General features: G+C 39.9%; 2 protein-coding genes across 4 annotated transcripts in view; one reads left to right on the forward strand and one right to left on the reverse strand.

Annotated features, from left to right (window-relative positions):
• IFTAP (intraflagellar transport associated protein) overlaps window positions 1–6637 on the reverse strand; it is a 53099-nt gene extending 46462 nt beyond the window's left edge. For 2 of the 3 annotated variants that reach the window (XM_078059152.1, XM_078059150.1), the window contains exon 1: window positions 6481–6637. The gene's annotated coding sequence lies outside the window, so the exon portion shown is untranslated. Of the gene's footprint in view, window positions 1–6233; window positions 6371–6480 lie in introns of those variants that run through there. The other variant, XM_078059151.1, reaches the window with a different exon arrangement.
• Window positions 6638–6914: 277 nt separating this feature from the next.
• RAG2 (recombination activating 2) lies at window positions 6915–8537 on the forward strand. The gene has a single exon (XM_036112385.2). It carries the CDS (start codon window positions 6934–6936, stop codon window positions 8515–8517), a length of 1584 nt encoding a protein of 527 aa, XP_035968278.1. The 5' UTR covers window positions 6915–6933; the 3' UTR covers window positions 8518–8537.
• The last annotated feature ends 8257 nt before the right edge of the window (window positions 8538–16794 follow it).

Raw genomic sequence — 16794 nt, forward strand, 5'->3', positions numbered from 1 at the left:
AAAAAATCATCATGGAAGTAACTAGAAGAGATGAGGATGCTTTTTTAAAGGATGGGCCATCCTTTGGTGATGGGTATTAAAGAGGGCACGTTCTGCATGGAGCACTGGCTGTTATGCACAAACAATGAATCATGGAACACTACATCTAAAACTAATGATGTAATGTAGGGTGATTAACATAACAATAAAAAATTAAAAAATAATAATAATAAAGGATGGGCCAACACTTCAAATGATGGAAACCAGCCAAACAACTGAGCTACTTATCAGTTTTTAAAAAGTCAACCCTGAAAATATATCCTAAAATTTTGCAAAGAATTAAAATAGTCACTTGTACAAATATATTTATAGTATCATCATCATCAGACAAGATTTACTGAGTACACTCTTCTACACCAGACATTTTATATCCATTAATCCTTACAATAAGGCAGGTATCATCTCTGTTTCAGAGATAAGGAAACTGAAGCTCAAAAGGATCATTTAGCTAGTAAGTGGCAGAACTGAGACTCAAGTCCAGACCTGTCTACCTTTGATCGTGCATTCTATCATCTAAGCCACATGGAAATGATTAAATGACCAACAATGGTGGATGGTCAGATAAATTATGTTACATTTACTTAATGGAATTTTAGGATGTTATTAAAAATTACAAAGGTGAAAATAAAACATAGGGCACCTGGGTGGCTCAGTTGGTTAAGCGACTGCCTTCGGCTCAGGTCATGATCCTGGAGTCCTGGGATCGAGTCCCACATCGGGCTCCCTGCTCAGCAGGGGGTCTGCTTCTCCCTCTGACCCTCTTCCCTCTCGTGCTCTCTGTCTCTCATTCTCTCTCTCTCAAATAAATAAATAAAATATTTTTAAAAAGAAAATAAAATAGACATTTTATAGTGTATATGAAATGTTATATTAAAAAGATAAAACAAAATTTAAATGCATTTGCTTTAAAACCAGGTAAAACGTATATATATTTGGATAAACACTGTAATAGAGCCAAATCAATAAAAAATTTTATGCTTAGGTGATGGGCTCATGAGTGGTATATATTTTTCCTGAAGTAAATGTTTTTAATGAATTGTTTTAAAATTAAATCAGCTATAGTAATCAAGACAGTGTGGCATTAGTGAAAGAACAGACAGATCAATAGAACAGAACCGAGACCACTGAAATAGACCCACATAAATACAATCAACTGATCTTTCACAAAGGAGCAAAGGTAAGACAGTACAGCACAGATAATCTTTTCAACAAAAATTCTGGAACAACTGGATTTCCAAAGGTAAGAAATGAATCTAGCCACAGACCTACACCCTTCACAAGAATTAGCTCAAGTGGATCACAGACCTAAACAAAAAAATGCAAAGCCATCAAGTTCATAGTTCATGGGAATGGCAACAACTTTTTAGATACAACACCAAAGGCACAATCCATCAAAGAAATCATTGATAAGGTGGCCTTACTAAAATTAAAAACTTCTGCTCTGCTAAAGACACTGACAAGAGAATAAAAAGAAAAGCCACAGACTGGGAGAAAATATTTGCCAGAGACCCATCTGATAAAGGACTGTTAACCAAAATATGCAAAGAACTCTTAAAATTCAACAATAAGAAAACAACCTGATTAAAAAAATGAGCTAAAGCTTTAACAGACACCTGACCAAAGAAGATATACAGATGACAAAAAAAGCACGTGAAGAGATGCTCCACATCATATGACATCAGGGAAATGCAAACTAAAACAACAGTGAGCCCCCACTACACAGCTGTTAGAATGACCAGAATCCAGAACACTGACGACACCAAATGCTGACAAGGATGTGCAGCACCAGGAACTCTCATTCATTGCTACTGGGCACTGAGCACTTTAAAGATATTATCTGACTTAATCTTTTTGCAGCAATCTTTTGAGGTGACTACTTCTATTATCCCCATTTCAGAGAGAGAGAAACAGAGGCTTAGAGATTAAGATAACTCCACTGGTAAATGGCAGACCTGGCAAAGAAAACTAGGTCAGTTTGACTCCAAAGCCCATTTTCTTAATCATTCTGCTGTACAATATTACACCGCAGCTCCTGATATCAAGTTGGAAGGAGGCCTCCAATAATTAGAATGACTTCTGAGCGTTGCGTTAAAGAAAATGAGACCCATGGGGCACCTAGGTGGCTCAGCCGTTAAGCGTCTGCCTTCGGCTCAGGTCATGATCTCAGGGTCCTGGGATCGAGCCCCGCATCGGGCTCCCTGCTCAGCGGGAAGCCTGCTTCTCCCTCTCCCTCTCCCCCTGCTTGTGTTTCCTCTCTCCCTGTGTCTCTCTCTATCAAATAAATAAATAAAATCCTAAAAAAAAAAAGAAAAAGAAAATGAGACGATTGAAGAGCAATTCAAGATCAAAATGACTGGCATTGGTATTAGTGGTCTCTGCTTTAGGAAAAATACTTTACCATTGGATTCTTAATAGTATTATTTAAGTCACAGCAATTATATTCATTTTCTTCTATATTTTTCTAAAATGTTTTTAATTATAAATCAGGTTTCAGCCAGATTTTTTTTTTTTTTTTTTTTGGTCTTTACAAATAGTGGACTGTGTTTCTATTGTTGATTGGTAAGGAAATAGTTAAATCTTGAGAGTATACCCTGGTGGATGTCTCCCTCAACCATCTAAAGACAAGAAAAAAAAAAAAGGTCACAGTCAGTTACTCCCGTTAGATCAGTGTTCACTGGAACATCTGTAGGCACATATACACACTCTGTTTACTGTGAGCCTTCCGCTTGCCACGGTCAGAGTGGGCAGTCAGTGAATCTTCCCCAAGTGCTGACATTTAATACCTGGTTTAGCAGCAAAGATTCAGAGAGGGGTGAGCAGCCCCTCTGGCCTTCAGGTAGGTCCAATACCTTCGTTTCTACCAAAGCTAAAAGATGGGCACCCACATTTGTCAACTTTCAGGGAAAGGTGATGCTCCCCTCTAGCAGTGTGTTAGTTACAGATGGATTGGGTGTCCGGATGGGGAGGGGATGCTATAAAATTTGGAAACTATAGGGCTTTCTTGTGTCTGGCTGCTGCAAGGATTTAATCCTGTGGCATCAGAGCCCATGTGTTAATCTTAGTACATAAATGCTTCTCTGGCATAAGTGTCAGAAAAAAGACCTAATCCTGGCTTCAGTGCAAGCAAAAAAAAAAAAAAAAATAATCAAATAATGTATGCCTTGAACCTGATTAGCTGTGCAAGATACTGTTAATTCATGCATGGAATGACTGCAGTTACATGAGGTTACCTGCTATTTTGGAGCAATCAGGAAAACATGGGCAACACTGATCAGTAAGATTTAATGCCTCAGAGTATAGTACCTTTCTTTGGATGGAAAAAAGGAGTTCAGACACAGGAAACTACAAACCCAGACCTCACACCATTAGTCTTCTTTTGATTCTCAACTATGTCCTAGCTTCACAGTGAATAAATGAAAACCTCCCTGCTGAGGAACGTTAGCATGGGGTTGGGAAAATTGTATAAATTTATTGGTCCTCTATTTCTATCTTTTAAAAAGAATCTTTAATGTGTTGACTTTGAAACTTCCTCCGGTTGAAGAAGAGTGTCTTCTTTTTCAAAATTTGCCTTTTTTATCTAGCCTATTTAAAGAAAGTAGATTATTTTAGTTCTAGTATAACCTTTCAAAAACTCTTAAAAATCAAGATGTGACTAATATAGGCATAGAAAGTATACAATAGCTTACTCCAGTGAAAACATATTTAAGTTAATAAAGCAAATTTCAAAAACTAAATAAATATGGCAAAATTTGTGAAAACATTTTCAATGTTCCTGTTTATTCTTTAAATACATTAAGTCATCTGGTCATGGTTTAAAATGGGTATTCTAAAAATTAAATGCACAAATACTGGAACTGTGTTACGAGATAATTCATCCCAACAGTAATAAACCTCACCACTGTTTTTAGGACCCTGCAATCATGAGGTGTACCAAGAGCAGGGCATCAAAGGGAGGACAGGTCAGAAATCTTTAGGGATCCAAACTAAGCTACAAAAAATGGGTAGTATTCCTTACGCCTTGCCTAAGAAAATGTGTCTGCTAATCTACAGTAATCATGTTTTCACTTATGAGAAGCCAAATTCCCTATGACAACCTTAAAATGAAGCCAACAGGCTACAATGAAAACTTAAAAAAAAAAGCTTGCTGTTTAAAAGCAAGTGTTGTTGGTGTATGTTCATCCCTTGGGATCTGGAATCCATTACCCCTGTATGGCTGGCTCTACATCCCAGTAACAGTCTTCAGAGGTTTTTAAAATAAACAGGCTTTGACTTTAGTGCTCCCTCCGCCCCAAAATGGACAACTTTCTGACAATCATCACATATCATGCTGAGTGTAATCATTTACGGTTTTCATTTATTGAACTGAGGTTTAGCAGTATTTCCTTTTAATTCCTATGCAGAGCATTTTCTTAGTTCCCATAAGCCTTCTTTTATGTATATTTGGATAGGCCATGAATAAAGAAAACACCCATGTTATTTCGTAAGTAGGGCAAGTTGCTGAACCTACAAACCACCATGGTCTGAAGAAGAGACAGGCTTGCTTTCGTAACTTTAATAATAATGCTTCTCATTCACTATGTCCTCACTTGGTTTAATAACCCACAAGATGATTATTAAAATATCACACCTTAAGGAATCTCCCAACTAAACTAAAACTAAGTAGAAGAGAACATTTAGCAATTAATTACACCTGATCTACAGAAGTGCTTCAAGGCAAAAAGCTCCCCCCACCCAACATCTCATTAGACTGACCATAGATTCTAAATGGTCCAAGGAATCTTTGCAGGGAGAATAAAAATATAGTGTCAACTAACATTTATTAAATGTTCATTATATGCCAGGCACTGTGCTTTGTGACTTATATGTGTTATCCCATTTATCCTTCAAAGCAACCCAATGAATAGGTACTAAAACGATTCCCGTTTTCCAGAAAAGAAAGAATAAAAATTTGCCCAAGATGGTTACACAGCAACTAAGTTTCAGAGCCCAGACTTGGACTCAGACTTCAAAGTCTGCATATTTAATGAGGGGTTAGAGAAAGGGTAGCAGAAGAATAAATGAATTATTTCCTGTTATTTAAAATGAACTCACCACCAGCACCTCCATTGATATGCTTTTCCAATTCTCATTAGTCTAAAAAGTTAATCAATCTATACCCACTGATCAGATCCCAGATCCTAAATCCTACCTCACCATCTCCAACGTTATAAATATCATCTGCCGTGACTGGCAGGTAATTGTGTACTAACAACCCTACTTTTGATAAGTTCAAGCATAACTATAAAAACTATCACAGTGTACAAAGCCCTGTTCTGAGTGCTTTACATTTATTAATTTACTAATCATAACTAACATCGACCAAGGAGGTAGGTAATTACATTTTTACAGATGAGGAAATTGAGACAGTGAGATATTAAATTACAAGTTCATAGAGTTAGTAGGTGACAGAGACAGGATTTGAATACAGCCCTTCAGCCCTCAGAGTCCAGACTCCGAAGAACTGAGAGTCATATTCAGAGACACTGTTTCAAACTGTTTTTGAAGCATATTAACAATTTACTCTTAACAGTCAGGAATCTGTACTACTTTGTTTCCTTTAACCTTTGGTGCCTAGGACTTCACTCTACAAACAGGGAGTACATTATTAAGGCTCCTGGAATCTCTCTAAGGTAAGTAATGATAATAAAATAAAAACTGATCAAGCTTATCTCATCTAGTAAATAACCTTTTAAAAAAATACTATAATACTAGTATTAAATCCTGAATAATTCTGGCCCCTCTTTGCTTAGCGTGTGCTTACTACAGAGTTACTAAAGAATTATTTCAAATGTCTTGGGCTGGAAAGAGAGATCTGAAAAACAGCCACTGACTGTATTTTTCCTAGAGAGGGAGAGAGAAGGGAGGGGCAGGAGAAGAAAAGAGAGTGGAGGAGGCAGGGAGGTGCCTCCCTAAAAGAACCCTAAAAACGTGAGCAAGAGCGATTGAGGAAAACAGGGGGCCTTTGACGTGACACTTTCTAAGATCTAATTACAGTGTTTCCACTACTAAATCATTATCAGGTAATTTCTTCCCTCTACTCCAGGTATTCAGAGACCGATCTCTGGCTTCCGTAAAACAGTCAAATAGTCACAGCTTTTGTGACCTCGGTGTCCCCCTCCTCCCACGACCAGCCCCCTCCCCCCCGTCCCAGCAACCTAGGGTTTGCACAGGTGCAACTGAGTCCAGTCCCCCAAAGCGTCCGGGCGGGAGGAGTCTGCAACGACGCCTCGGCCGGGGCTTCCCTTTAGGCATCGGTTTCCAGGCAACCCCACTAGGGCCAGAAGCAGTTGTGCTTCCTACTGGGTCACCTATTTAAGAGTCCCCAGCGGGCCGCCTGACGCCCCTCTTGGTGCTGCGGCCTTCCCGCAACCCGGATGTTGGGTCCGCGTCAGCCACTCTCACCTCCCATTCCCTAGTTTTCCGCCTTGGCTCCCATCTAGTCACTTCGCACTTTGAGCGTCTGTATTCAGAGGCATCCTAGGAGTCTCCTCTCCCGTACCAACAAAAACAGTCGTAGCCACACATAGAGAACGGATTCCTGGGAAACGTAGTTCTTTCCGCCGACAAGCGGTGACTCTGTGAGGAGAAAAGGACTACAATTCCCAGAAATCTAAGGGAGGATAGTCCATGTCTAAAACATGTCCCAACTGCTTGATCCTACTGGGAAGGAAAGTTCTGTGGCTCGTTGCTAACCTAGCTGCCTGGGTTTTGCTAATTCAGTTCCACTACAAGCTTGTGGAAGAACTTTTTTTTTTTTTAACAAGCTTTTTACCTGTGAAGTGATTTATATGAAGAGATATATAAGTCATTTTTTAAAATTCTTTCAGATAAAAGATCTACACAGGATCAGAAAATATGTCACTACAGATGATAACAGTCAGTAATAACATGGCCTTAATTCAACCAGGCTTCTCACTGATGAATTTTGATGGGCAAGTTTTCTTCTTTGGCCAAAAAGGCTGGCCAAAGAGGTCCTGCCCCACTGGAGTTTTCCACTTTGATGTAAAGCATAACCATCTCAAACTGAAGCCTGCACTTTTCTCTAAGGATTCCTGCTACCTTCCTCCTCTTCGTTACCCGGCCACTTGCATATTCAGAAGCAGCTTAGAGTCTGAAAAGCATCAATACATCATCCATGGAGGGAAAACACCAAACAATGAGCTTTCAGATAAGATTTATGTCATGTCTATTGCTGGCAAGAACAGCAAAAAAGTTACTTTTCGCTGCACGGAGAAAGACTTGGTAGGAGATGTTCCCGAAGCCAGATATGGTCATTCCATTGATGTGGTGTATAGTCGAGGGAAAAGTATAGGTGTCCTCTTTGGAGGACGGTCATACATTCCTTCTTCCCAAAGAACCACAGAAAAATGGAATAGTGTAGCTGACTGTCTGCCCCATGTTTTCTTGGTGGATTTTGAATTTGGGTGCTCTACATCATACATACTTCCAGAACTTCAGGATGGGCTATCTTTTCATGTCTCTATTGCCAGAAATGATACCGTTTATATTTTAGGAGGACATTCACTTGCCAATAACACCCGCCCTACCAACCTATACAGAATAAAGGTTGATCTCCCACTGGGTAGCCCAGCTGTGAATTGCACGGTCTTGCCAGGAGGAATCTCTGTCTCCAGTGCAATCCTGACTCAAACTAACAATGATGAATTTGTTATTGTTGGTGGCTATCAGCTTGAAAATCAAAAGAGAATGGTCTGCAACATCATCTCTTTTGAGGACAATAAGATAGAAATTCGTGAGATGGAGACCCCAGATTGGACCCCAGATATTAAGCACAGCAAGATATGGTTTGGGAGCAACATGGGAAATGGAACTGTATTCCTTGGCATACCAGGAGACAATAAACAGGCTACTTCAGAAGCTTTCTATTTCTATATGTTGAAATGTGCTGAAGACAATGTGAATGAAGATCAGAAAACACTCACAAATAGTCAGACATCAACAGAAGACCCAGGGGACTCCACTCCCTTTGAAGACTCAGAAGAATTTTGTTTCAGTGCAGAAGCATATAGCTTTGATGGTGATGATGAATTTGACACCTATAATGAAGATGATGAGGAAGATGAGTCTGAGACAGGCTACTGGATTACATGCTGCCCTACTTGTGATGTGGATATCAACACTTGGGTACCATTTTATTCAACTGAGCTCAACAAACCTGCCATGATCTACTGTTCTCATGGAGATGGGCACTGGGTCCATGCTCAGTGCATGGATCTGGCAGAAGACACGCTCATTCATCTGTCAGAAGGAAGCAACAAATATTACTGCAATGAACATGTGAAGATAGCAAGAGCACTGCAAACCCCCAAAAGAGTACTACCCTTAAAAAAGCCTCCACTGAAATCCCTCCACAAAAAAGGTTCTGGGAAAATTTTTACTCCTGCCAAGAAATCTTTTCTTAGAAGGTTGTTTGATTAGTTTCACAAAAGCCTTTCAAATTCAAGTGCATCAAATTTTTAAACCTGTTTTAAAGAATCATAACAATGATGAAAATTATATTCCTATTTTTTATTGAAAATGTCTATGTTTTCTTTTAATCTTATGAATTAAGTGCCAAGGAAAAGTGCTCATAATACAATGCTAAATACTTGAAAATCTTTTACTCAAAGGTATCTTAAATGAGAATTTCTGACCTGAATTTTTTCATTCAAGGAATCTTAAATACAGAAGCAGTAAAAATAATCAAGATATACTTATATCCCTTATATGATTTTTGGTTACAAATAAGCTACTTAAGACAAAGTTAAACTGATAAAGAAACTAACACCCAAAGGAATTGAATGAATTTTATTTTTGCACAATATAACAACTTGGTGGTTGGCCAAAAATTAAAACCAAAATCACTTGTATCCCATGCTAGTGCTCTTTGTACACCTCTAACTCTAAACTGGCCTCTTGGTTATGCCTGTAAACAGAAAAATTTCCCTATAGCTTATTTAAACCATAAGACAGTCTCCATTGACATGAAGGAAAAGAAAAGGAATCTACATCAAGTTTGTTATATTTTATCAAGTTACCTGCATGAACTTTCTTCAGAGGATTCTCCCACCATCTGGTGCATGGATGATGAACCAAGTCCACTCGAACCAGTTCTTTGAGAGATTTAATGAAAACTGAAGTCCACTGCTACTTAGCATTCTGGAGAAAGAGGACAAGTGAGAGCACACTAAGAAAGGACCACCGATTAAATCTCATAAAGAAAAATAGTATTATTTCCCCCAGATAAAAAAAGTTCAAAGGATTTTCTAAAGTTAATAGGTAGAAGATTTTAAATGGGGAAAAATAAATTTGTGTGTGTATGCGTCTAGTTGATATGTGGAGTTTGCTGCCAATGAAAATTATAAAATCAATGAGATTGCAAAGGTTCATTTAGATACTTTCTAGAAAGAAAGTTAAAAATACTGTTCATTTTGAGGCTTTAAAACATCAACTGATAATCAGATGACCTTAGAGAAATGTCTTTCCTTTTGGAGTATTTTTCTGGCAAAGCATCTCGCCTTATCCTAAGAGCTTAAGCCATAGCTTCTTATCCATCAGTCTTCCTGAGAGTCCACAGTGTGTGAAGTACTATGGCCAAATTTAGGGCAAATGTGACCATACAGGAGATAAAACCCTGGAACACAAGTTCGTCTGCACCAGTTCTATGTCTTAGATACTAAAAGTAACTTGGATAAATTAAAGCATGTTCAGTTCATTTCAGTAATGTTGCTTAATGAATATTCCTTTTGAACCTTTTACTGTACCATTGCTCTGTTGTTTTTGTCACCTATGTAAAACTAATAAAACATTAAAATGTCTTCCATTGATATTGATTTCCTCCAATTATTAATTGCCCCAATTAGGGACAAAATTTTACTATTTAATTTTCTCAGGCTCATTTTACTTTGATTTCTTTTTTTCTGTTAATAGGAAGTGGTATACGTTAAAACTGAAATATCCTTCATAGAATTCAAAAGAGTTATTTCCTCAAGAGGTAGATACATTCCCTTATCTTTACTTGTTTATAGTGACTGAATGGCTAAAGAATTATTACCACATTTGTCTTGTAGTCAGTGAGATTAAGATATGATAATCTAAGTGATTTAATTCTGAACTCACTGGGTTCTATAGTTAAACTCGAATCCCACCAGCATAGCTACTTTTGTGGTGTGTGTGTGTGTGTGGTATTTGAGTGTGTGTTACAAAAGCAAGTATTTTGGTTTTGCTTACCACATATTTGAGTAAATAGGTCTTTTTAAGTCACCTCACCAGTGAGTCCATCAGATGTGACATTAAAGATAATGAGGCTTCTGTTCTAATAAGCATATGCAAACATTCAAATGAACCACATTAGAAGAGTACTCACTCCAATGATATACCGCTTTTGCTTAAAACATTTCTCTTTTTTTTTAGGATTTTATTTATTTCTTTGAGAGAGAGAGAGAGGGAGCGTGAGTGAGAGTGAGTGGGAGGGGCAGAGGGGAGAGAGAAAGAATCTGAAGCAGAGTCCACACTGAGCGCAGAGCCCAATGCGGGGCTCGATCCCACAACTGCCATGAGATCATGACCTGAGCCAAAACCAAGAGTTCAACCAAGTTCAACCAAGTTGAGCTTAACCAACTGAGCCACCCAGGTGCTCCATGCTTAAAATGTTTCTATGGCTCACATTTCAGTCACCTTCAAGGCCTATGGTTCATTTCTTTGAAGAAACTTAACAACTGTCCCTCTTCCACCATTAGAGATAGAGTTGGTTTCTGGAAACAGACAAACATCATCCAAAGCCTAGTAGGGTATAACGCTCAGTGTTATATTACCACTTAGGTAAAAAAAGGAAGTCTGAGTACAAGCTACAAGATGGGCTTTCTGATAGGGCTCATAAGTAGGTTCTAAAGGTAAGTCTGGAAACTGTTTACACAGAATAATATCAATAAATAAGTATATGGCTTTCCAAGGTGATCATTTTAGGGTGATCATTTTAGTCTATAAGTACAAGTGAATTTAATGTGTCAAGAGGAAGGGAAGTGTAAGGAAAAGGAATAGTCTAAAGGCCCTGGGGTGAGATTAAGCTTATCACCTTTGAGGAACTGAAAGGTAATCTGGCTAAAACATAGTAAACAAGGGGAGTATGGAATGTCAGGCGCCTAAAGAGATAAGCAGGGGCCAGCGCCACGTGGTTTTCATTAGTAAAACAAAGTCACATACAACTTTATTCATACTATTTGCCCTGCCCCCTCTAGCGCCTGTTTCACTACTCCTTTCACACTTTGTGCTCAATCTCTAGAAACGCTAAACTGATAATATTTCTAGTGAGAACCCCTAGTTGTCTCAGTACTCAGGGCTTTTGATGAACCCATCCTTTCTGCTGGGCATACCTTTCCTCTTGTGCTTTATCCCTCTTGCTAATATTCTAGTCCATCTGGCCCATTCCTATCCACTCTACATCTCAGTTCAGATACCTGCTCCCCCCGGGAAGACTGCTCTGAACCCCACCACCTCCTTGATGGCTATAGCACTTACAAATCTCTGCTTATATACTCAGAAGTACAAGAAACAAAACTGTATTTTTCTGTAACTCACATTGTATAATGCATCCTTTTTACTGTGTGTTGGAAATTTAATTTCAATAAATTTAGGGTCCTCCCTCTTCACCCAATTTTTTATCCAAGTTCCAGGGAGAAACATAATGCTGAGTTGCCAGGAGTAGGAGTGAGTGGGGGTGAAGCGTCTGGTTCTTAAGGTCATCATCCCTTCTCACTAGCTTCTGCTACAACATCCACACTCCCACGGGGCCTGAGGTTATCAGCTTAATGACTCCTGAGTTGTATCTCAGCCTTAACCACAAGACATCATTAGATCCGGCTCTCTCTCAGCTGCTTTTGGGTCCCTAGTGGGCTCACATGAAAAGGAGGAGATCATTCGGCCCCTTCCGCTCCGAACGTAGCCACAGTTCCCTCTGTGAGGCCATCTACAACTTGTCTGTTTCTGTACCACTCTTGAGCATTTCATGGTAAATTTAGATTGAATAAGCAGCCATTCTAATCTACAGGGACAAGAATTCCACATTATGTATATGCCACCAAATTCCACTCTAGCATAGAATATTGCCTTTTGACTTGGAATTTACCGTAAATGATATCATATTTCCCCAAACCTAGTTCTGTCAGAAAACATCTAATAAAGCACATTTATTACTAAGAGAGCTAATACCTCATTCTGTCTCTAGATATTAATCCAGTAAATGTGTATTCATTTACATTATAATTTTTAGACTAAGAAGGAAAGTTGTCAATAACCCTCCTTTTATTTTTTTTTATTTTATTTTTTTTTTAATAATAACCCTCCTTTTAAAAGGCTGATGAGGGGCACCTGGGTGGCTCAGTTGGTTAAGTGTCTGCCTTCGGCTCAGGTTATGATCCTGGAGTCGCAGGATCGAGCCCGAGCCCCGCATCAGGATCCCTGCTCCGCGGGGAGTGTGCTTCTCCCTTTCCCTCGTCTCCTCCGCCCTGCTTGTACTGTCTCTCACACTATCTAAATAAAATCTTAAAAAAAAAAAAAAAGGCTGTTGAGTAATTATAGCTTAAGGATAAAGATCCCTCAAATCTCTGGCTTACTTCCTCTATTAGTGGGCCTCTTCAGGGTACCCATCAGTAAACATTGATTGAAAGTCCAAGATCCACAATAAATATTATGGGACCTGAAAAAGAACAAAGAAGAGCTCCATCTTTGGGGAACTTACTGTCTTACTGTGGAATGGAGCCAGGGTCAGGGCAGGAGAGTTACAGAAAGTGAAATCGTACACTTAAAGCAGTTGGTGACAAATTTGAAATAGTAGTGTAAGCTATCCCTGCAATAACAGTTTACTTTTCTTATTTTAACCTGGAAGATATTGGTAAAATTAAGAAATTGGACTAAAATATCTCTAAGTCTCCTTCATTATACTGACGTTTGCTGAAGAGATGTTGTGTCCAAGACAACTGTAAAATGTAAAAAAGATGGCTTGAAGTGCCATGCAAAATATATAGTGATAACTCAAAAGAGGAGGGGTTTGGGTGTATATGTAAAAGATGACCAAATCACCAGTTTTGAACCATTAAAAAATATGAATGTGGTGTCAGAGAAAGATATTTGGACTTTGTCCCTGGTTCTGGCATACCAAAGCTCCTAAAACTCTTGGAATTTTTTTTTTTAGTATTATGTTATGTTAATCACCATACATTACATCATTAGTTTTTGATTTAGTGTTCCATGATTCATTGTTTGCGTATAACACCCAGCGCTCCGTGCAGAATGTGCCCTCCTTAATACCCATCACCAGGCTAACCCATCCCCCCACCCCGCTCCCCTCTAAAACCCTCAGTTTGTTTCTCAGAGTCCATCGTCTCTCATGGTTTGTCTCCCCCTCCGATTTCCCCCCCTTCATCCTTCCCCTCCTGCTATCTTCTTCTTCTTCTTCTTCTTTTTTTTTTTAACATATAATGTATTATTTGTTTCAGAGGTACAGGTCTGTGATTCATCAGTCTTACACAATTCACAGCGCTCACCATAGCACATACCCTCCCAATGTCTATCACCCAGCCACCCCATCCCGCCCACCCCCCACCACTCCAGCAACCCTCAGTTTGTTTTTCAGAGTCCATCATCTTTCATGGTTTGTCTCCCCCTCCGATTTCCCCCCCTTCATTTTTCCCTTCCTGCTATCTTCTTTTTTATTATTATTATATAATGTATTATTTGTTTCAGAGGTACAGGTCTGTGATTCAACAGTCTTACACAATTCACAGCACTCACCGTAGCACATACCTTCCCCAATGTCTATCACCCAGCCACCCCATCCCTCCCACCCCACCCCCCACTCCAGCAACCCTCAATTAGTTTCCTGAGATTAAGAATTCCTCATATCAGTGAGGTCATATGATACATGTCTTTCCCTGATTGACTTATTTCACTCAGCATAATACCCTCCAAACTCTTGGAATTTCTTGAGTGATAAGGGTGATAGGAGAGTCTTTTGTTCTTTTTTTGTTTTTAAAGATTTTATTTATTTATTTGAGAGAGAGAGAGAGCAGGAACAGAGGGAAGGGCAGAAGGAGAGGGAGAAACAGACTCCCCGCTGAGCAGGGAGCCCTATGTGGGGCTCCATCCCAGAACCCCAGGATCATGATCTGAGCCAAAGGCAGACACTTAACTGACTGAGCCACCCAGGCACCCCGAGAGTCTTTTGTTCTAAGGAAGCCACCCTTGACAGCCCTAGATGGCTTCAGGGTGGGGGCTGGTCATCAAAAAAACCAAGCCTTGATGAGAAGCTTCAAACTTTCAGCCCCACCCCCCAAATTTCCCAACTTCTGCCAGTGATTTAATAAATCATGCCTACATAATGAAACTTCCACAAAATTCCCTAAACAACAGGGTTCAGAGAGCTTCTGGAGTGGGAGGATAGCGCACCCCAATTCCATGGGGACAGCAGCTGCCACACTCAAGACACCTCCACACCTTCTCATCTGGCTGTTTATTTGCATCCCTTATAATAAACCAGTAAATGTAAGAAAAGTGACTTCCTGTGTTCTGCGGGCCATTCCCGTGAATTATCAACCTTGGGAACGAGGGTTGTGGGACCCCCAGATTTGTAGCCAACCAGGCAGAAGTGTGGGCAGCTTGGGCACCTCATTTATGGCTGGTGTTGGGGTGGGGGGAGTCTTATGGGACTGAGCCATTCACTTGTGGAGTCTGGGCTAACTTTGAATAGTTAATGTCAGAATTGAATGGACTTATGGGACATCCAGTTGATATTAGAGAATTGGAGAATTGATCACTGTGGGGAAAACCTTATCAATGAACTTCTTGAAGACAAAAATGGAAAGATGCCTAACAGAGCGCTTGGTATTTATTTAGACCTTGATCAGACCTCAGGATAAAAATACACATACTTGGCCTGCAAGTAACTCAGCGTTTCTTGAGTGATAAGGGTGATAGGAGAGTCTTTTGTTCTTTTTTTGTTTTTAAAGATTTTATTTATTTATTTGAGAGATATACTGTCACTATCAGGAGGGGAAAAAATGATTATATAGAAGCCAAGGAGAAAAGGAACTTCCCATGAGAAAGAAGGGAAACTTTTTCATGGGAAAAAATGCTAAATTTATGAGAAGATGATGCTATGGCCGAACCTCCCTTCCTGTCCTCCTGCCTAGGCTTGGCCACAGTTGTCTGAGGGAGTGAGACGTGAATTGGTAGGCCCTATATAACTGACATCAAAAAATACTTGAAATTGCTACTCTGTCATTTAAATATATATGCGTGACCCTTCTCTATCTTGAACAAATCCCCTCACATTTATACCTTCTGAAAGTATTTCACTCGCGTCCCACCCCTGACTTGGCATGGATGGCATCCATGGTCTGCTTAAAACTCTTCAAAAATTTCCATTTGCACTGGGGTAGGGCTTAAAGTCTTTACCCAGCCCACCATGTCCTGCATAATGAGGCCTCTGCCTGATTCTCCAGACACACACAACCCCCTTCCTGATTTCACTCAGTCTGTTCCGCCAGAGGGACCTTCCTTCTGTTCCTAGATTCCACCAATCAATCTCCACCTCAGTCTTCCCACAGGCTACGTCCGCTGCAGGACCATCCGTCCTCACCTGCCCTCACCTCACTCCATCTACCCATCCCTCCTTAAAGTTTCCTTCTTCCTAGACACTTTCTCTGATCCCCCAGTTTAAATTCCATTGCCCTCCCATACTCAGATTGCACTCGGTACTTTTTCTTCATAACACCTACTAGAGTGTGTGGCGATGCATTTATTAGGCTTACTGTTGTTTTAATGTCTACTTCCACCTAGCTCTTTGTGAGCAGAAACTCTATGTCTAGTGCCAAGCACACACTGCCTGTTCATAGAAGGCATCCTATACATATTTCTTTAAAATATAGGCTGAGAGGCCCCGTGGCGCCTGGGTGGCTCAGTTGATTAAGTGTCTGACTCTTGATATAAGCTCAGATCATGATCTCAGGGTCATGAGATTGAGCTCAGTGTCCAGCTCTGCACTGGGCATGGAGCCTGCTTGAGATTCTCTCTCTCACTCTCTCCCCTTCTGCCCTACCCCCCACTCACACACACACTCTCTCTCTCTAAAAAAATAAAAATAAAATAAAGGCTGAAGCAGTTAGAAAGGGTATCAGAAACAACATAGAACTTAGCTGGGCCTTAAAGGGTAAAGAGATGCCTCCTTCTCAAATGCGGGGGTAATATTCAAATACTTGATCAAAGGGTACAAACTGTCAGTGATAAGACGAGTAAGTTCTGAGGATCTAAAGAACAGCATAGACTATGTTGTTACATATTGACAGCTGATAATACTGTATTATGTATACTTGAAATTTAAGAGAGTAGATCTTAAACACCTTCACCACACCAAAATAAAAGGTAAGGATGTGAGATGATGGATGTATTAATTGGATTATGGTGAATATTTTACAATGTATATCAAATCATTATGTGGTACACTTGATATACAATTCTGTTTGTCAATTATATCTCAGTGAAGCTGGAAAACAGTAAAACAAGGTAGGGTAACAGTTAAAAAAGAAATCAAACCAATGGTGTGGGGGCAGTCCTTAAGGCTCCCTGAGGTGCTGGGATTAACCTGCTGCTTGCTGGATCATGAGTTCCTGGAGGATGGGGCAGGCCGCCAGAATGGGAAGGGTCCTGGGGCCTTCAGGACAC

Source organism: Halichoerus grypus, chromosome 11 (genome assembly GCF_964656455.1).
Source record: "Halichoerus grypus chromosome 11, mHalGry1.hap1.1, whole genome shotgun sequence".
In the NCBI taxonomy this organism is placed as follows: domain Eukaryota; kingdom Metazoa; phylum Chordata; class Mammalia; order Carnivora; family Phocidae; genus Halichoerus; species Halichoerus grypus.